General features: G+C 39.1%; 1 protein-coding gene across 1 annotated transcript in view; it reads left to right on the top strand.

Annotated features, from left to right (window-relative positions):
- jade2 (jade family PHD finger 2) overlaps nt 1-21,933 on the top strand; it is a 458,373-nt gene that overhangs the window by 272,808 nt on the left and 163,632 nt on the right. Inside the window, 1 exon segment of the mRNA XM_030154999.1 lies at nt 8,685-8,851. Within this exon segment, the coding sequence (XP_030010859.1) occupies nt 8,685-8,851 (167 nt within the window).

Genomic DNA, 21,933 nt, shown 5'->3' with positions numbered 1-21,933 from the left:
ACTGACTCTGAGTGAAGTTGATTGTCACATTGGAGGTAACACATGACCTTCCAGATTTTTAGCCTGGTGAGTTTTAGTGCAGAACAATAAATCAGGGTCAACAAGATGATCTCTTTATGTCAAGTCAAACAAAATCTTGAGATATTTAATTGAAACTGAATTTGCAGCAGTTATTTGACCCAGGTCTCTGTCAGTATCTCTCTCTCCCTCTGTTCTTTCGCTTTCTCTTTCAGGCCCACACAGACAAATAAATCACCTGTCCTTTGTCCCCAAGCTCACATAACATCCTATTCAGCAGTGTTACGACACATGATATACTTTAGAGTTCCCACTCCTGTGCTCCCCTGAGGCACATCCTCTGTAGTAAACCAGAGACTGTCTCTTCAGGGCCTCTGAGCTGGCAGAAGCATGGTGAGGGGGTGTTTGCTTTTCATTGTTTTAAGACTCCAAGCCCCACCAGTTCTTTCTGATAAATATTTCATGGGACACATCACTAAGATCAAAGCCAACTCGGCGATGGAATTGTTGTGAATCTGAGGAGGGAACATCTAAATGTTCCCACTCTGCTGCTCTCCTCATTAGACCCCTCAAATGTAAACACAAGTGACTTCCAAGGCTTTTGTTATTATTTTTAGCTGAAACTTTCCTTGTGATGCTTTCAAAAACTTCCAAAAAAAAAAAAAAAGATTTAGGATAATTGCATTGCTTGTGTTGTTTCTAATACGTTCTCACATGTCCTCCTTAAAAAGACTACTGATAGAAGTTTTGGTTCAATTTTGTCTACATTCTTATTTACACAGTTGTAAATAACAATTATTACCATGTTAACCTTTTAGAATCAGGAGGGAGCATATTTGGATAGCAGGGTGGAGCTGTGGAAGAGTTAGGGCTGACACTAACTTTCTGAAAAAAGCAGTGTCACTACCAACACTGTTACATTAAAAAACAACAAATTTGAGCAATTTAATATATCTTAAAACATATTAACACATTAATTTGTGTATGTACAAATCCACACACAAACACTTTCTTCAATCAGCAAAAGCTTTCATAGTCCGACAGTGGGCGTTGAGCTGTCTGTCAAAACCAGTATGGCAAACACATGCCAAACAAAGAGGCTACTTTACTACGCATTAATTGAAGCCTTCATACAAGTCAAACATGTGAGTTACATGGACATGTACATAAATGGGGAAGCTACAAATCAAAGCTGCTTCTTGTACCAGACTGTAAACATGTTTATTTCTGCTGTAAAGTTGAACATTTTAACAGGAGGGTCTGTAGAAGACATGTGTTCTAGTTTCATTTTTTAGCCTAATGAGTCATCATGTGCTATTTAACTATGACTGATAGTAGTTAAATATTAGACTTTATCCCTACCAATGTCAAGTATGTCTTAATTCAAGTTTACCTGCAAATGTAAACAAAATGTTCAGACAATTGGCATCAGAAAATGTGAATAAATGCACATTTCCAGTTTGTTATGCCAGTAAGAAAAACAGCGTACAATTATGCTGGTGGTGCATTCAGTGCAGAAATACACTTTAAAGCATTATGAGATGACATTAAAGAAAAGCAATTTATAGTTGTGCATTTCATGCCTTGCCTTAAATTTTCCTTTATTGGCTATATTTCTGTATTTTTCCTCTTGTATTTTTAACAGTATCAGGATAACACAACACACAACCTTTTGGAATTTATGCAGGGTGAATTTTCCTCCTCTAATCGAGAGGTAAATATAGACAGCATTTTTGCATCACATGAAGTTTGGGGAAGTACAAATCTTTCAGCAGATTGTAAATTACTTAAATGGGTATGCTGTTTATAGTGAAGTATTGTATCTCCATGTCTCACAATCCCCTGTAAAGACAGGACCATATTTGGACAAGAGGGTGGAGCAGCTTTTTTCTAGTTGTCAGAAAGCTGTAATTGTGTTCACTGTTGACAGATGACCCTGCACTTTATCTCTGTCTTTGTGTTGTGATAAAGGCTGGACCATCGGGAGACCTTTTGCACATGGCTTAGTTTACCCACATTATGTAAGATCTGTGTGTGTGGCTTTGGGTGTGTGTGTGACTGTGTGTACACTGCACGTGTGTTTGTTTGTGAGATACATGATACTTGCAGTGGAAGAACACATTGTAGTCTGACCCCCATTGACTCACATCCTGTTAGTTGAGATGACTTGACATTATTATGGGGCTTTTCTTTTCTTTTATGCTTATCTTCATGACATCCATGCTAGAGGCTGACCCTCAGCATCACAGTATCATTGGTGATAACTAGAAAAGTACACTCACAGCAGGAACTTCCACATTTGCATAACACAATCCTTTAAGAACTCTTTACATAAGATATCAGACAGGAAATGTCTTATTTCACAAATTAGTGCAGGTGACCATTTTAGCTCTAAATGAACTTGCATTTTAGAGGTATCTTCTATCTGCTGTTAAAAGATAACTTGGGGGAAAAATAGCTTCATCTTGTCCCCTGGGCCTCTATGTCTTGTTTTCATGATCTTATTTTTTCCCTTAGGTTCATAAACAAACACTGCTGAATGTCATAAGTATGCATATAAATCCGTAAAGCTAAATCTGATAAAAGCCTGCATTAGAACAAACAAATCAATGATATAAAATCTACACTCCTGACTTGTTAGTCACTTTTTGCTGTAACAATCTCCAACTCTGTTGCTTTTAACATTATGCAAGAGAAACAACAAGCCTGATGTGAACCTGAAACTGTGCTTTATCTGGCCTGAAGAAAGCAGTGTTTCTCCCCTCTGTGAGTGTTTGGATCACAATTGCTGCTGATATCAGGTTCAAACGGTACTCAGTTTTCTGCCTTTTCCTTCAGAAAGATTCTATAATTGCAGATTTATTAATGAGGACTCATTTGCCTCCAATGATCCTGTAGGGGTGGTCTAAATTGGCCACTTGCGGATAGAAAAGGATTGGACCAGGGTTTGTTATCGGATAAATGGATTTTGGTATCAAGAGTGGAAATGTGGTCAATCACTGATGTACATATATTGCCATGGTGACAGTGACTTATTTAGAAATAAGTGGATCCCATAAGACTGCCTGCTCAGCTAACAGTAAAATCTGCCCAATAAAATGTCTGCTGCTATATTTTGCAGTTTATTATTTAGAAGAGACGCAATTGAACAGCTTTTAAGTGATGTAAAAAAAAAAATAATGAATTGGATTTCTATAGCGCTTTTCTAGACACCCAATGCACTTTACATTATTGACCCATTATTCATTCGCTCTCACATTCCCCCTCTGGTGTTGATAAACTACATTTGCAGCCACAGCTGCCCTGGGGCAGTCTGACAGAAGTGTGGCTGCCAATTCGCGCCTACTGTCCCTCCGACCACCACCGAACATTCATACACATTCGTACACCAGTGTGAGTGGCACTGGAGGCAGGGAGGGTGAAAAGAGGTACAATGTTTTACAATGTGAATTTTTGCAACATTTTGTATAAAAGTAAGAGCTGAAATATTAGAGGGGACGGACGTACAAACAGACAGATTTTTTTATGAAATGGCTATTGACACACAACTCAAATGAATTTGTTTAAAAAAAAAAACAGAACAGCACAAAACAATGTAGCTATATTTCTTTCACTTTCAAACACTGACATTATCATCCTGGATTAAAGTGCTTTTCCTCATCCTTATATTTATTTAAAAATTGTATTTTATATATTCCTTTAAACTAATTTATGTTTTTCTTAGCTTTAATTCATCTGTTACTTATTTAACCCCTGTGATTGAAACACACATCCAAACACTTAAAAGGCGAAGACACACCAACCTGACTGCCGATCGTCGTGATAGCGCGACTGATCAGTCGGTTCCCGTCTCCCCAACATGGTCAAAAAACTGTGAAGAACACACCAAATCGACTACCGACTTGAGCGTACATTCTGCGCTTGCGTGGGACGTAGAAACCAGAAAATGGCAGAACATCTCATTGTTGTCAGCAGAGAGTGTTGAGTAGTCAAGAAGGATTGTTGTTGTACTTGTTGAATGGCTGGTCAGTAATAAGAAGATACTGGTGTTGTCAGCTCTCGGCTTCTTCATGTGGAAGAAGAAAGATGTTGCAGGCGAAAACTAAGGAGAAATCGCACTATGCTAACAATGCTAACAGTGTTCATTTCATGGAATGAATGAAGTCCATAAGCAACACTGACTTACACTCATTCAGATACGATATGAGCCGTTACTGGCCTATTATAGAAGACAATAATAGTGTGAAGTACCTTGGCATAGCTGTATTTACATGTAAACTTCTCCTTCAATGATTCCCTAGTCAAGGGCTATCCCTCCACCAATCAGATCAGTCCGACTGAACGGCGGGTAGTAGCCGATTAAACATGTTCAATCAGCTGAAAAGACTGGCGACAGCATCAACGATGGCCGATCGCACAGAACACACCAAACAGACTCATGTCACTGACCTTGCCAGACTGTCCGACGACATCTGATCTGGCCGCCCAAGAATGGGATGGTGTGTCTTCGCCTTAAGAGACAGGGTCACAGCACAGATGTATCATCTGTGCTGTGACCCTGTCTCTTAAGGCGAAGACAAGTAAAACATTTAATAAGGAAGCTAAGATCAATCTCAAAAGCCTCGCCTGGTCAACTGTTAACTTGTAGTCTTTGTAGTTCTTTATAATTGGCACATTCAGTATCCCGTTGGGTAACTAATCCAAATTGTTTAATATATAGTTTGCTATGGAGTAATTGTGCACCAAGGTCTACTTGTCGTTTCTGACACCATGGTCTAGTGCACTAGTCTCACTATCATAATGCACTAAAAATCTCATAACATAGTGGATCTCTAACATTAAGCTTTGTCAAGCCATCTGTGTAAAGCCAGGATTACAGCAAAGTGGTCTTCTTGTTTTTATTTGTATTTTCTTCATATAACATGTTACTACAGGTTAAAATGGATGAACCAACCTCTTGTGCTGGAAAGAATGAACAGAATTACTAAACAGATTTGAATACACTCCATACATGGAACATTAATGTTAAAACTACCCAAGGTGCAGTGCTCACTGTAAACTACTGTAATTACACAGAATCTCATCTTATTTAAAATTAACACTGGTCAGTTTGTTTGGGCATGTAAACTAACGAAACAGTTTATATAATTCAAACAATGCACTTTATAAAAAAAAATTATTAGTAAGTAGTGCAGCAACAACCAATTCCAGTTTTTGGTAAATTGGTTTGTAAAACTGTTTTGAACTGAGAGGTGCTAAAACATGATACAAAGGCAATTTTTTGGGGATAATTAATTTTGTAATATTGGCCTTTAAAAAAAATCGCTCAAGAACCAGTGTCAGAGCCTTTGTGCCAGTACTGAAAATATTTCCACAATACCCACCAATATAACACATTTGCTTGTCACCCACTGATGGAGACAATGGAGGAGGGAGGAAGTGTATACAGAGTTGGAAGGAGAGTACTCAAAGACAAAAATGAATTGATGTGAGGGAACAGTAGTGGTATTATTGAACATGAGTGTAAATGAGAAAAGAAGTCAGAGGAACAAGTAAATGCAAAACTGCAGAGAAGGAAAGTCTGCTGGAGAGAATTGAGACAACTGAGAGAAAAAAAAAACTTTTACAAACAGTATTAAATAATTTAATGTTCGTTCATTCATTCATTCATTCATTCATTCATTCATTCATTCATTCTCCACAATGCTAAGTCCACAACAGGGTCAGTTTTGTGCTGGAGTCTATCCTGGATACCTTGGACATGTTACCAGTTCATCACTAAACAATTTAATAGCTCTAATTAAAAATAGCTCTGATTTAAAAGAAAAATAAAATAAAATAAAATAATTCAAAACACAATCCCATTGCATTAATACTTAGTTTGTTCAGGTTTATTTTTTAATCTGTTTCAGTCAAAAATAATAAATTTCACTGTTTTGACATTTTAATTTCATATCAAATGTGTTGGCAACACATGAAATGTCCTTCTAGTGAAGCTTCCTGAATTAAATTTTGGCAGCTGTTGTGATGATGACAGCGGCAGTGGTGATGATAATGGGTGAAGATAATGATAATGAGGAGGAGGATGATGATGGCAGCACTGCCTGATGTGATGCCGACAGCCGTGATGGAGGATGATGATAATAACCCAGTACTATGATAATGAACCGCTGAAGATGCAGGCTAAATGTAGAGCTAAAGGTTGTTTCATTTTGCTGTTGTGATCACTGACGCACTTTACCTTTTCACACAAAGGTCACAACTTCAGCAGGTGGACATATGAAGAGATGAGTCTCTGACTATGCAACACACCAGATTCCCCCAGCCTGTTTGATGGCCATGTCATGCCCATGTATCTGAAACACAAAAACATCACTCCCCTCCTGGCCTGATGCCCTTTTTGTGCTGAGGTTCCACTTTATTTTTTCACATTTGCACCTAAATGTATCTGTTAGCTCTTACAGTGTCCACATGTGTTATGAAGGCTTTGTGTCTTTGAGTCTCTGTTGGTTCCCAGTGGGTCAGGCAGAGTTCCTGACCCCATTTCCTGCTTCTGTTGACGGAGAGACATTCAGACTCGAGGCTCCAGAGACCAGACATTGCCTTGAGGAGCTTCCTGTCACTGCTGCCTACATCCACTCCATTTGTCATTGTTTCAGTAGCTGCTTCTTCTCTTTTTTTTTCTCTGTCTTTTTTTTTTTTTTGGCATTCCTCAAAGTCTGATTCAGTCTTTGTGGTCCATGAGGTCAGAGGAGCTATCCCAGACATGAAAAGCCTCTTTATTGCTCTCATATTTGTTCTGAATTTAACATGTTTAGATCTCATAAATGGTGCTAATGTGTTCAGTCTCAAATAACCCAGTTTGTAGCACTCTGTTATTCTGATAATAGCTACTGAATAGCTAATTATTTTACACGAGAGGCCAGTGTGCACGATTTCGGAGGATTTAAAAGGACCTAATTGTAGAAATGGAATATAATATTCCTATTTATAGTTTTATTTGTATATAATCACATGAAAATGACAATCTTAACTTAAAATGAGCTGCTTATATCTACAGAGGGACCAGGTCAGATTTTGATTATGTTGTGCCGCCATGTTCCTTCATTATTTCAGAATAAACGTCCTCCTTCTGTACCTTTCACAGTGGATGGCATCCAATATTAAGGTCCATTACTGTCACCTACTGTAAAAAGCACCCAAAAGACAAAACAGACACTGATTCTAATGAGAGACTGTAGCATATTGTGCAGCCATGATAGATGAGCCACACTGAACCTTTAAATAAATATTTGCCGGAAAAGAAAATAGTGAGCAAATGAAGATAAAATAAAGTAACCGTTAACACATTAACAGGTAACAATACACAGGAGCAATGTGATACCTATCAATTTTGTTTTATGAAGGTATAAAATTAGCATTATTTCAGTGCTTGAGAGCTATCTATCTGAATAATGTGTAATAAATAATGACTATTGATAAGGGATTCATTCACATGGGTGGTTTTAATTTATTAGAATAGTCTAAAAAAAAGTATGTGTACTGTAAATTAGGGGTAGACCCATGAGTTTTCACATACAGTAGAAATAGTTTGGAGCAGGAAAAAGCTAATTAATCCAATCCAGTCCAATCCAATCCAATTCAATCCAACTTTATTTGTAAAGCACTTTAAAACAACCACAGTGGACCAAAAACTTGTAAAGAGGAATAAATAAAAAAACAAAATAATAGAATAAAATACAAGAATAGATTAAAAGACGTGAAACAACTGTACTAAAAACAGTGTTGTACAGAGGAATAAATAAAACCAAAATAAAAGAATAAAATACAAGAATAGATTAAAAAGACATAAAAAGCTGTACAATTAAAAATAAGAACAATAAACCAATATCAAATAAAACTATAGAATAGAGATTTAAAAACAGACAGAGAGGAGGCCTGTTTGATATGGAGAGGCAGATTGTTCCATCATTGAGGAGCTGATTTAGGAGCTGAGATTAATGTGAATTTTTATAGCTAGCTATCTTAAAATATCATGTATAATACTCGCGGTTCCATCCAGTAACTTACGTTATAGCCCATTGTCAAATACACGTGTGTACTAAGTCACTGCTCCATCAGTCAGGCATAGTCAGCGACATGTTGCCTCCTTCACGGGTTGTTCCAGCACCAGTAGTGACGCAGAGTCTTTGTATTGTCTGATTACCTGGGCTGTGATGGACTGATCACTGACCCCCTGAAGCAGACACCAGTCTAAGATGACACATTATTGGTCAGGACTGGGTCGCATTTCTAGCACAATGGTGGAGTGCAAAGCTTACGGCTGCAGAAACAACAAGAGTGAACGTGCTTTCCACTCAATCTTGCGCACTGACTGCTGCTTGTTTACTTGCACTAATCACCCAGAATCAACGATAGTACGTCACTTCTGACTGACAATGGCTGTTCCCCATAGCTTCTGCCCCATGTGTAATTCACGTAATAAAAAGGCCCACTGTGTATACGTAAAACACAAAGCACAATTGATGTTGTAAGCATGACCAGTACAGGTACACTTTAATCAACCAGCATCTCCCACCCTGCAAAACAGTTGAACACTTTCCTTTCAAAAATGAAGTCAATCTTACATATCAAACTCTTTATGTATCTTTTTGTGGTTTCTCCAGGTTAATGCCAGAGACCACAGGTCTGTCCTCCAGTGGTCCATCCCACACCAGACAGGAGAGGGAGGGGAACGGACAGCCTCCCATGGCCCAGCTCTACAGCTGCTATGACCTGGATGACCTGGACGTCACCTGGCTGGAGCTGGTTAACCATGAATTCAGACAGATGGGTGAGTGTAACCGACCACCTGCAGATAATGAACTTGTGTAAACATAGGATCACAGTATGTGGCGAGGTGAGGTAATTACTGTTAATGAAATCAGCTAGTTAAAATGCTGCTGTTGGCCCAGTGTTTTTATACAATCACCCCAGTAAATCCTGCATACTGTTTGTTTTGAAGTTCCAGAGACTCACTGGTTTCACTTCAGAATAGAATACAATAGAATAGAGTAAAATAGAATAGCCTTTATTTTCATCGTGTGTTCAATGAAATTAGTGCTACTCCAGTCAGTACAAACAATATGAATAAAAAGCCAATACATCAGAAAGTACAATTACAATGGAAGACTAAAAAGTAAAATAAGAAAACAGAATATAAAATTTAAAAGTAAAATAGCAATAGAAGTAAAGTAGAATAAAATAAAGAAATAAACATGAAATATGAATTGCCTTAATATTTACAATATTTACAGTATGTATATCTATGAAAGTCTAGAAAAACAGTGCATTTGCATCTGAATAAATATTGAATAAAATATTGAATTGTCTTTATAAGAACAGAGGGTTATTGCACAACTTATTGCAATTAATTCACATTTTGCAGAGTAATTGCACATTCTTGGAAGTGATTGCCTTCAGCTCACAGAGGCTGGAACTTGAGAAGCTGATTCCCCAGAATAAACACATATTTATGTTGGTTTCTATTTCATTTATTTTGGAGTTTTAACATTAAAAAAATGCTTTAGTGTCCTTTGAATCTTGGTGGTGTGTTCAGGTGCTGATGTAAAGGTGTCCTTCTGCTGTGGAAGTGAGTCCCAGTTTAGATGAACATTGTGACCATTGCAGGTTAGAAATGTAAAGAAATCTATATTTTGGTGCAATATATTTTCTGATGGATATATCACCAGAGGATCTATTTAGAAGCTTTAGAAAATTATGCTAGGTACTGTAAAAGCTAAAATATGACTGAAACGAAATGACAATCACTGATATGACCCCAAGTATCTGTCATCTTATCTGAGTCGCATCCATGCCTCATACTGTGATGAGTGTGACACATTCATATTAATGTGGGTAACACATATACTTGAAGTGATGCACTAACATGATTTATGAAGACCAACAGTCTACAACTATGACTTGAAGCTTTAGCCAATGCAGCGGTACAGTACAGTGAAAAAGTATTCACTGCCTTCATGATTTGATTTCAGATCATCAAACAAATTATAATATTCATCTCCGCTAGGAGGTATTGTGATTGCTTTGCTTTGTGTGTGTGCGTGTTTGTTTGTTCGTTAGCAAGATAACTCAAAAAGTTATGGATGGATTTTCAGGAAATGTTCATACTGGGACAAGGAAGAAAGGATTAAATTTTGGTGGTGATCTGGGGGGGGACATGGGGGAACACTGATCTGCCTTGGCGGAGGTCTGCGCTCTCCAAGTGCTTTCTTGTTGACAAATGTGATCTCAGTAAATAAAAAAAAATGCTGTTTTTAAATCATTTCATTTATTGAGGGAAAAAGATAATCAAACATGTCTAACCCTGTGTGAAAAAGCAGTTGCCCCGAAACCAAATAACTGGTTGTGCAATCAAGTGTTTGCGATAACTGGCATTGAGCCTTGTACATTGCTGTGGAAGACTGGTGACCAACCCTTCTTTTCAGAATTGTTTTAATTCAGCATCATTAGAGGGTTTTTGAGCGTATATGCAAAAATGTAAGAAGTTAGGAAGGGGATGAATGCTTTTTCACAGCACTGTATATTAGGGCTGCAGCTATCGAATATTTTGGTGTTCGAGTATTCTACTGAAAATTCCTTTGATCAATCGAGTAATTGGATAAAACTTATTTTTGCTTGGTTAAAGAGCAATTAAAAATACACAAGAGGAAATAAGGTATTTCACTTAATAATGAAGGACCAATTGGTTTCCTTTTTTTTTTTCTTTTGATAATTAACAGTTTTATTTCTTACATTCATATTGTGCATATACGCAACAAAATGTATTATCTTGACTAGAAATTTTTCCAGAGAGGCAGTTGCAAACACAAGTAAAAATAAATAAAACACAAATAAAAATAAATAAAATGTATTTACTTTCAGTTTAGTATTTCTTGTAAGTATCGGAAATATAAGGCATTAATAAATAAAAAAAAAAAAAAAGCATAAACATTGCCTTTTTGTAGTGCAACTTAACTTTGACAGCTATAAGTTTCAGAGTTTACAATTTAGACGTAACAGGAATGCGTTGTGGCATACAAGAGGCAAGAACATTTGAACGGGAACTTGGAATGAGTCCATGCATGAACAGTTTCACACATTTCTGCTGTATTCAGGAGAATGAAGGCAATGGCCACCCACCCCACCTTTTCTGTCTCTCTCATAAACATAAACCCCCACCACCACCACCACCACACACACACACACGCACACGCACACACACACACACACACACACACACTCACGTCCAGTTAATTGATGATTCGCTTAATTTTTGCAAAAAGCAGTTGGATTTTGCCAAAATTTGGCCGTGACAAGGTAAGAGAAAACTTTCAGCAAGCCGTGCACCATTTTATGTTTATGCATTTGGCAGACATTTTTTTTCCAAAGCGACTTACAGGGGAAAACCAATTAAATCACTCAATCAATCAAATTTTATTTATATAGCACCAGATCGCAACAAAAAAGTTATCTCATGACACTTTATATATAGAGTTGGTCAAAACCAGACTCTAAGCCAATTTACAGAAATCCAACAGAATCCTCCAGGAGCAAACACTTGTGACTGGTGACAGTGACGAGGAAAAACTTCCCTTTAACAGCAGAAACCTCGAGCAGACCCAGACTCCTGGAGGATGGCCATCTGCCTTGACCAGTTGGGGTTAAAGAGAGAGGGTAAAGAAAGAGAGAAAGAGAGAGCGATAGAGACTATGGGAGAGGGGGAGCAGGGGGGAGTAGGGGGGGACACATGGAGGCAGTTGAGGATAGGTGAGTGATGATGATGAAGGCAGGAGAGAGGCAGGGCCACTGCAGCAGGTCCAGAGATAATCCTGGGAAAATCTGTGATAAACCTGGGAAGAACTTTATTAAAATATTTAAAATGGGATGTCTGCCAGTGCTATGACAGGAGGTGCTCCTGGAAGAGCTGGGTCTTCAGGAGCTTCTTGAAGATAGGCAGGGATGCCTCTGTTCTCATAGTACTTGGTAGAGCGTTCCACCAACGTGGAACGACCCATGAAAAGAGCCTGGATTGTCTTGTACAAGGTCTGGGGACCACCAGACAACGTTCCCCAGATGAGCGGAGTGGTTGTGGGGCAACATAAGCTTTTATCAGTGCACCTAGATAGGTAGGAGCAGACCCACTGAGAATTTTGTAGGCTAGGATTAAGGATTTGAATTTGATGCGGGCAGCTATGGGTAGCCAGTGTAACTCAATAAGTAACGGGGTGATGTGCCCTTTTAGGCTGATTGAAGACCAGACGTGCTGCTGCATTCTGGACCATCTGTAGTGGTTTGACAATACAAGCTGGGAGGCCTGTTAGAAGAGCATTGCAGTAGTCAAGGCGGGAGATAACCATAGTCTGCACCAGGAGCTGGGTGGCCTGTTGGGTTAGGTATGGCCTGATCTTTCGTAGGTTGAACAGAGTGAAACGACATGATCGGGTGACAGAGGCAATGTGATCTGTGAATGTCAACTGATTATCAACCATGACTCCCAAGTTACGTGCTACATTGGTAGGAGCCAGAGATAAGGAGTCAATACTGATGGAGATGTCCTGCTGTATGGTTGGCTTAGCTGGGAAGACCAGCAGTTCAGTTTTGGGCAGGTTCAGCTGAAGGTGATGGGCTTTCATCCATGCCGATATGTCAGAGAGACAGTCTGAGATTCGCGTTGAGACTGTGGAGTCATCAGGTGGGAATGCCAGATAGAGCTGGGTATCATCAGCATAGCAGTGATATGAGAAGCCGTGGGAGTGGATGATCTGAGCAAGTGAGGTGGTGTATATGGCAAAAAGTAGGGGGCCCAACACAGAGCCTTGGGGGACCCCTGTGGTGAGGCGGTGAACTGCAGATGTGTGCCCTAGCCAGGACACTTTGAAGGACCGACCAGTGAGGTAAGATTGAAACCAGGAGTGTGCATGGCCTGTGATGCCCATGTTCCAGAGTATGGATAACAGGATATCATGATTGACAGTGTCAAATGCTGCTGATAAGTCGAGTAGAATGAGTACTGAGGACTTGGCTGCTGCTCTAGCCTCTTTCAGGGCTTCTGTCACAGACAACAGAGCCGTTTCAGTGGAGTGGCCGATTTTGAAGCCAGATTGGTTTATGTCAAGGAGGTTATTTTGGGAGAGGAATTCTGTGACCTGTTTGAAAGATTTTGGCCGTGCTTTTGGGAAATTAACTATGCAAATCACGGGTGCATGGCTCGCTGCCTAAATCTATGCTTGCCACAATTGTAATAAACATTCACACATTCGACAGTAGCCATAATTAACAGAAACCTAGCCCTCCGCAGGGCAAACGTTATGTTAGTAAGGTACATTAACATTAATCTCATTGATTTGTGCTACATTAATTTTATTTTATCTCGGGTCGTCCGCTCCATTCTGGGTGTCTTATGAGAAGATGCTACATCAGAGACGTGCTGTTGTGGTATGGAAAGGCTGTATTACAACAGATACATGTCACGATGTTTACCTTGCTCTTCAGTCTGAAAGGCTTCCACACTTGCGACATTTTCTGTCTTTTTTATTGTGTTTTCTTTTTTTGTCTTTCGTCATCATTGTTGTATTCACTTGCCTCGTCCATCTTCCCGCTGCTTCATCCGAACACTTCCGCGTCCTCCGTCATCTTCCTTTGCGTGAGTGACATAAGCGCGTTGTGCCTCAGAAAGTAGTCTGTGCGAAATGCCGTGCTTTGAGCTTCACAATTTAAATAAGCAATTCCTCAAGGCAGAGAAAATTCCTCGATCATTTTTTGTAATCGAGGTACTTGAATAAGTCGAGGAATCGTTTCACCCCTACTGTATATTATTGTGTGAGGTCACCAACATGACGTTGAAACAGAGCAGATGTCTGCTTCACAAAATCCTATCCAGTAATCGCTATCAAAATACTAAGTCAGCACTGTTTTCTCCAGAAATGTAATTAGTTTGTTCACTTTATTTGCCAGAGTACTTGTTAGGAAGACTTTAATTACTTTTGCCACCAGCAGAAGGCCTAGATATCTGCTTGTGGGCTTTGATTGACAGATTGTTTTGCATACTCAGTCTGACTTTTGGAGTGTCTCATTACTGAATAAAGTTTTTGTTTTGTCTGACAGACAGCTCTACAGTAGTTGTGGTTAAGAAGTTACATTAAGGGACTGTCAAAGGATTTTGTTACACAAATGTATGATGAAGTTTGTGAGTATTTTCATTACAACCTGAGCTATTAGCATAACTTAGCTATATTAGCTCATTTAGCATTGTTTTATTGTCAAATTGTATGGTCTGTCAGCCTGCTAATTACTCTGTTTGACATTACTGTTATCCCCGCTCATCTGGGGAACGTAGTCTGGTGGTCCCCAGACAATCCAGGCTCTTTTCATGGGTCGTTCCACGTTGGTGGAACGCCCTGTCAAGTGCTACAAGAACAGAGGCATCGCTGCCTATCTTCAAGAAGCTCCTGAAGACCCAGCTCTTCCGAGAGCACCTCCTGTCCTAACACTTTCAAACATTCCATCTTAAATATTCTAATAAGGTTTTTCCCAGGATTATCACAGATTCTTCCAGGATTATTTCTGGACCTGCTGCGGTGGTCCTGCCTCTTCCCTGCCCTCATCATCACCACTCACTTATCCTCAACTGCCTCCATGTGTCTCCCCCTACTCCCCCCTTCTCCCCCAGTCTCTATCTCTATCGCTCTGTCTTTTTCTCTTTCTTTACCCTCTCTCTTTAACCCCAACTGGTCAAGGCAGACGTCCATCCTCCAGGAGTCTGGGTCTGCTCGAGGTTTCTGCCTGTTAAAGGGAAGTTTTTCCTCGCCACTGTCACCAGTCACAAGTGTTTGCTCCTGGAGGATTCTGTTGGGTTTCTGTAAATTGGCTTAGAGTCTGGTTTTGACCAACTCTATAAATAAAGTGTCATGAGATAACTTTTTTTGTGATCTGGCATTATATAAATAAAATTTGATTGATTGAGTGATTTAATTGGTTTTCCCCTGTAAGTCGCTTTGGAAAAAAGTGTCTGCCAAATGCATAAACATAAACATAAACACTACTCTGTGTGTTAACATTTAAACTTAACAGTGTCAACTGTCTGTTGGTGTTTTCATCAATTTAGCATTAGCTTCATGAGTGTCACTTTTCTTTCTTTCCCAGCACCTCCCTCTTAAATATGTGTAAATATGATTTCATCTGGTTCCAAAATTAACCAAGATGGCATCACCCAGGTCAGCATTTTGGGCTGGGTGATGCCATCTTGGTTAATTTGAAATATGATCTGCTTTTCAGAGAGACTGTACAGTCTGTGACATTAAGAAATAAATCACAGTGTTTATCAGAACTAATATCCATTTTAAAAAATATAAAGGTTCACTCGCTATATCATTGTGATAGAGAAATTCGGTCTGTGCATTTTATCCATTGTTATACACACAGTATTTAGCATTAAGCAATTAGGAGCAGTGAGCTGCCATTGAAGACGCTCAGGGACCAACTCCTGATCTTCATCTCCTGTCAGGGACATATATGTATCCATTTTTAATGGTGGGGCAAACAGAGGACCTGGAAGAAACCTGCATTGTGTGTACCGAACAGGTAACCTCAACACAGAAAGGCCCTGTTCCAAAAAAGAATCAAACCTTCTAGCTGTGAGGTGGAAGTGCTAATCACTACACCACCAAATGGCCAATTTATCAGTGTAATTACACTTGGCCCTTTTGCACAGCAGTTCTGTTACGGGAATATTTCCCCTTTATTCCGGAGTGACGTCTGTATAAACATAAATGGTGGGATCATTAATCCCACCTTTACCATGGCTTTGTAACATCACTGGAGATAGTAACAGAGCTGTGATGAAGGTGGAATCATGATTCCGGAACTCTATGTAAAAGGCACACCTCTTGTTCCGCAACCAAGGTGTCACTTTGATGACATATTGCGTGTGTGACCCCCATGCCAGAAAGATGTTGAACTGGGGAGATGCCAAGATCCGTGAGCTGTTGTCACTTCAAGCAGAGGACTCTATCCATGCTAACATTTGTGGAACGTAGAAAGACAGGCCGACTCTGGAGAGGTTAGCAACACCGCTATGCTCAGGGTATTTCCGACATGGACGTGATACATTATGCTATATGCTGCACCACCCCTTTGATTCCGGAATGCAGGTCCACTGTGTAAAAGTCCAGCTTGTCTCACCTCCTTTGGCTTGGCTGAGTAAATCGGTCAGTGGTGGACAAGAGGTGGGATCACTATTTCACTTTTTTCCAAGATCTCTGTGTAAAAGTGGCTAGTATTCTACAGATACTATGGCATATTGCACTGAACTGTGAGTTTGTAGCGCTACTGTCAGTAGCACAGGTCATGAGGTTAGTGAGCTCATTTCAGTCCACATTAACTTGCAGAGCTTGTGTAACGTGTTGTTCTGCTGCTGAAGAAATAATGATGAATTATTGTAAGTCCATCAGCTGCAAGTCCAACTTCTGAGCTCTAATCTGCAGTGAGTCTGATTTACAGAGATGCTTTTGAGTTATGCTAGTGTATAAACATTTTGATTCATTATAAAATCCTGTTGGGATAAATTTGGCCGCAACAAGCTTGGCAATTAATGGAATCACTTCAGCTTTGTGTACAGGAAAATGGACTTGACTATTGTTTACTTCATCTGCATGTTGTCAATATTGTAGTAGTATTTGTTCAAAATGATGCAAAAATGAGCCTCTAGTCAGATAACAACAAAAGCTAATGCAAACAGCCTAAGCTTTCCAGACACCAGAGAAAACTAGAAGAACACTTATAGTTTGGTTGTAACCTACAGACATGCAAATTATTATTAATTAAGTATGTACAGTATTTTCATTATACTAATTTATATTTGTCAATGTTAGTACTGATATACTCTTAAAGTCACTCCTTTGATATAAAAAAGCATTTTTGTCTCTGAACCAGTCTTTTTCTTCCCTCTGCTCATTTTTTTCCCCTTCATCATCACCTGCTTCCTCTAGCCTCCCCTTTCCTCTTTTCAGTTTTTAATCACTTTCCCTTTTTTCCCCCCACATCTTCCATTTTTGCCACAGTGACCACAAGGATCTGTCCCATCACTTCCATTTTGCTCGACATCTGATTGGCTCCTTTCAGATAAAGTACAGTAATTGTGTTTATAACTCCCGGCTGGGGTTTCAGCCCTTATTTCTGGGTTACATTTTCCCTACACACGCATGCGCGCACACACACACACACACACACACACACACACACACACACACACACACACACACATACATACACACACACACACACACACACACACACACACACACACACACACACACATACACACACACACACACACACACACACAGACTCTCTCTCTTCTTGAAGCTAAAGCAGATTGCTTCTCATAATCTCTGATGCTAAACCAAACAGACAGCTGATTGGCTCTGAGCGAAGCTGTGGAGTCATGATAGGATGATTCAGCATTTTTACAATCCAGTCCTCCATGGACAGTATATTTGTATGTGCATCTGGACATCAGGTTGTATATTTAAAGGATCACTACTGACTGAACATAGTATAATTTGTATTTACACACTTTGAGTTGTCTTCAGACTTATTAATCAGATTAATAGATTAGATCAAGAATGTGGAAAGTAGATGTCCTGCAGAAGGTTAGGTGATTAACAAAACAAATACTGGGAAACTGCACTTTGTTGCTATAGTTTGAATAATAAGTAGTTATTGTTAGTAAAATTAGTAAGTATTTTACAAAATAAAACTACAAACAAATGGAAAGGTACCATGGTACAATTCACAGCAAGTAATGTAATGACAATAAAATAGTAAATTTGTATATACAAAATAACAACAACAACAACAAAAAAAAGAATCTTAGTCATACAAACTGCAGCGGTTGGTATTAATGGGCAAGCTACATGAAAAGTATGTAACATTTTCCTAAAATAACATCATGTAGGTTCTTAGGATGATAATCCTTCTCAGTCATCACTTCTGAGCCTCTGACAGTGTGTTTTGGTGCATTTACCTGCATAAACCCTGCCCTCTGCCTATATTTTCTAATTTTGCTCTTAAGTTGCTCTTTTTGGGACATTTGTGTGTGTCGACCTTCAGTTACAAATTTTGTACCAATAACAACATGAAGCATGTATGGATGACACAATGTAAAAATGAGCAACTCTGGTTATGCAGCTGTCTCCTCTTTCTGCTCGTACTGCAAAGTTCTGTCTGATAGACAAAACTCAGGGCGAATCACACACATATACACAGATCTTTCAGTCTGTCATTTCAACAGACCTGTTAATGACGTTCACAGCAACAAAGAGGGAGCTATACAGTCCCTGGAGAACATTTCAGTAGAATTTGAGAAGGTATGGGTATGTTTATTTGTGATTTGAGAACCATGTTTGAGTAACTGAAATAATGTTTTCTTCTCATATTTCACCACTATTTTTTCCAGTGCTTGCTTGAGTACTGCTCTCTTTCTTTTTCTGTGATTGGATCTGAGAGGCAAAGTGTGAACAGTTCTGTTCACAGATACAACCCAGAAATGTTACAAACTTTACCTTTAAGTTATGGTTTTGATGGTGGGGGGAAATATGAAAGTTAAATGTTCTCATCAATTAGCCATCAGCACTGAATTCACTGTTTTATTAACCCTCTGGTACCCCTCCCAGAGACCTTTCCTAACCACCAAAAGTGCATAATCTGTGCAGTGCCATAGAAATGTCAAAACGTTTTTCATATAGTTTTTTTTTTTTTTTTTTTTTTTGATTTTTTGTATTTCATTAACTCGAGCCATAAACAAAGATACCAAATACTGAATAACTGTTATATTTATAACCCTTTAAATTGATTTTTGCAGCAACATTGGACAATATTCATGAATATTTTTTGTGCTAAGTCAAATGTGAAACGCTAAAATGTGTTAGTGTGCATTTTTTACTCACTTCAGAGAGGGGTGCTAGTGTAGTAATTTTCCATTTTTCCTGATGTCCTGATTTTAGTGTCTGGGTCAGAATTTAAAAAAACTATGCAAAAATCTTTTGAATTCTGACCTAATTCAAACTGTGAAAAATAATATGATCTTTTACAGCATGAAGTGCTAAGTGTGCATAATATGCTGACCTGGATACCAGAGGGTTAACAGTGTACTGTACAAGCTGATAGTGTGTGTCCTTTATTACTTCTGTTTTGTTTTTTCGTTTTTGTTTTGTTTTTTTGAATCAAACCACTTGTGTGTGTTTTAACTGAATCCTTGATGGAGGAGTAAGCAGCAAAATTTCAGTCACATGTGCTGCTGTTTTACATCACCATGATGGCAATATGTGGAAACGTTAATTTAGTGATATGACATGTTTTTATCACAATTAAAATGTTTTGGGGTGTTATTGTCAAATAAAGATAAATAAATAAAATAATTAATTGCAAAAATAAAGAATTGCATAGGGACACTAGGGACACGTCCCTACCAATATCCAGCCACTACTGTGTTGTCCCTATCAATACAACCACTGTCCATAGTGTTTAGTCAATGATTATGGCACATGAAGGGTTAATAGTTGGTCTCTGCTAGAAGTCCCGCCTCTAACCTCATTATCACTCTCCGATTGGCTCTGCGGTTTTGCTGTCGTACATGTGATTGGCCGTCCCCACTGTTACTCCATCTACTTGTAAAAGCTACGGTTACCCACAAGTTGGACATGACAGGAGGCAGTTCATATGCATCTCCAACCGCCTAGCGTAAGTTGTCAACATGTTTGCATTTGTTCTGCCTGGGTCTCATCAGCGAGACGGATTTTAATAACAGAGGTGTCATTTACATTAACATTTGTACATGTGTCTGTTTGCGTGCATGCGTGTGTATGCGTGTCCGTGCGTGCAGGGCCGGTTCGCAGCATAGGCTGATAACTGATGACATGATAATTTGTCATTAATTGTCTTAAAAGTGAAGAAATGAGAGAGAAAAAAAAAAAAACAACAACCCCCCCGTAATTTCTCAAGTGAGCTCTCCCTGCTCACTGTGTGTGTGTGTGAGTGAGAGAGAGAGAGAGAGAGAGAGTGGAGCTGAATGACAGTGTCAGACAGGTGTTGAACTAAACATCCAGGTAAAGGTTGGAGAGTTTATCACCATGAAAAGGCCTTCCAAGCCCTTAGCTGCACAGTTTAGAAGCAGAGAAAAGAGAAGGCAGAAAAGTAATCCAATTATAGAGGTATGTAACCTTTTATAATGTTGAAAAACGTTTGATGTTACTAGCAACAGCTAGCTGAATTGAAATGATGCAAAGTTGGCTAATAATGGTTCTGTAGATGATTAAGATATGAGATGTCTGATAAGGTGTGTGGTTTACTGCTGCTGAACTGCGTTATACAGTATATGTTTCTATCTGGTTTACTGCTGCTGAACAGAGGCGATTTCTCAAAGACTGCAAGGGAAGCTCAGCTTCCCCTAAAATTACGAAAATTAAATGGTCAAATATGTACGGTTGTGTTGACATTTCATTGACTACAAATCTGTTAGAACACATTCATCTCAAAAACGAGTTTGTTCAGAATCAACTTTATGACAAATCAACAGACTCGATGTTGTTAACTTCTCATACATTCCCGTTTAGCTGTTTTCTCATACGATCTATGGACAATGCATTTGCCCGTATAAGCTCAGTGTCCATGCACTTCAATGAGACTTCATGGAACAGTTTTTTTTCATTGCCTCAAAACTGGACGGTAATTGGATAAATGCCATGATGGTGTCCCACCCGGGATGCTCAGTGTCTCTGGGGGTGAATGGAGCTGTGGGTGGACCTCGGCTGGGCTGGACGCTAAGCTTCCACGTGCTGATTGGAGGATCAGTCAAAAGGCTGAATCCTGTTTGATTGACAGCTATTTTGAGATATACTCCTTCACTTGACAGAGTTCAGTTTGATACCGTCGCGCATTCTGCTTGTGAAATCGAGAGAGAAACCACTACGAAATTACTTGTTTATTTCTTGCACTGTAAATAAAACACACTCATTGTACTTCCTTGTTTCAATTTAACATAATTTCAACGTTTTTTTGTTTCAGTTACATAATTCAATCATTGTTCGAGTTTAATATCGTTTTGTAGAGTGTTAAGTCAATCATACCGGTGGCTAGGTCAGAGTGAACTAGCTATCAGGTCCCTGGGAAAGATGCCTATTTGGTATGATAAGGTCACTGACCATTTTCTTAAAAAGGAATGGAGGGCCGAATTTATGTTTAAATAACTTGACAATTTTTTTGATGTAAGCCGACAATGAGTTTCCCTCTCTGAAAGACGAGCAGCCGCCACTGCTGCTGAACTGGTTTATATACGTTTCCATCTGGTTTACTGCTGCTGAACTGGGTTATATATGTTTATATCTGGTTTACTGCTGGTTGGCTGTTTTATATATGTTTCTATGTGGTTTATATATGTTTCTATCTGATTTATTTATGTTTCTATCTGGTTTGCTGCTGCTGAACAGGGTTATATATGTTTATATCTGGTTTGCTGCTGGTTGGCTGTTTTATATATGTCTCTATGTGGTTTATATATGTTTCTATCTGATTACCTCCACCAAGGAGGTTATGTTTTTGCCAGGGTTTGTTTGTCTGTTTGTTTGTTTGTTTGTCTGTCCGTTAGTGTGCAACATAACTCAAAAAGTTATGGACAGATTTGGATGAAATTTTCAGGGTTTGTTGGAAATGGGATAAGGAAGAAATGATTAAATTTTGGTGGTGATCGGGGGTGGGGGGGCCCACGGGGGGGGCCACTGGTCAGCCTTGGCGGAGGTGCTGCTGCTGAACTGGGTTATATATGTTTATATCTGGTTGACTGATGGTTGGCTGTTTCATATATATATATATATATATATA

This window comes from Sphaeramia orbicularis, chromosome 14 (assembly GCF_902148855.1).
Source record: "Sphaeramia orbicularis chromosome 14, fSphaOr1.1, whole genome shotgun sequence".
Lineage (NCBI taxonomy): Eukaryota > Metazoa > Chordata > Actinopteri > Kurtiformes > Apogonidae > Sphaeramia > Sphaeramia orbicularis.
The sequence above is the reverse complement of the archived record's forward strand: the minus strand, read 5'-3'. Positions and strand labels throughout refer to the sequence as shown.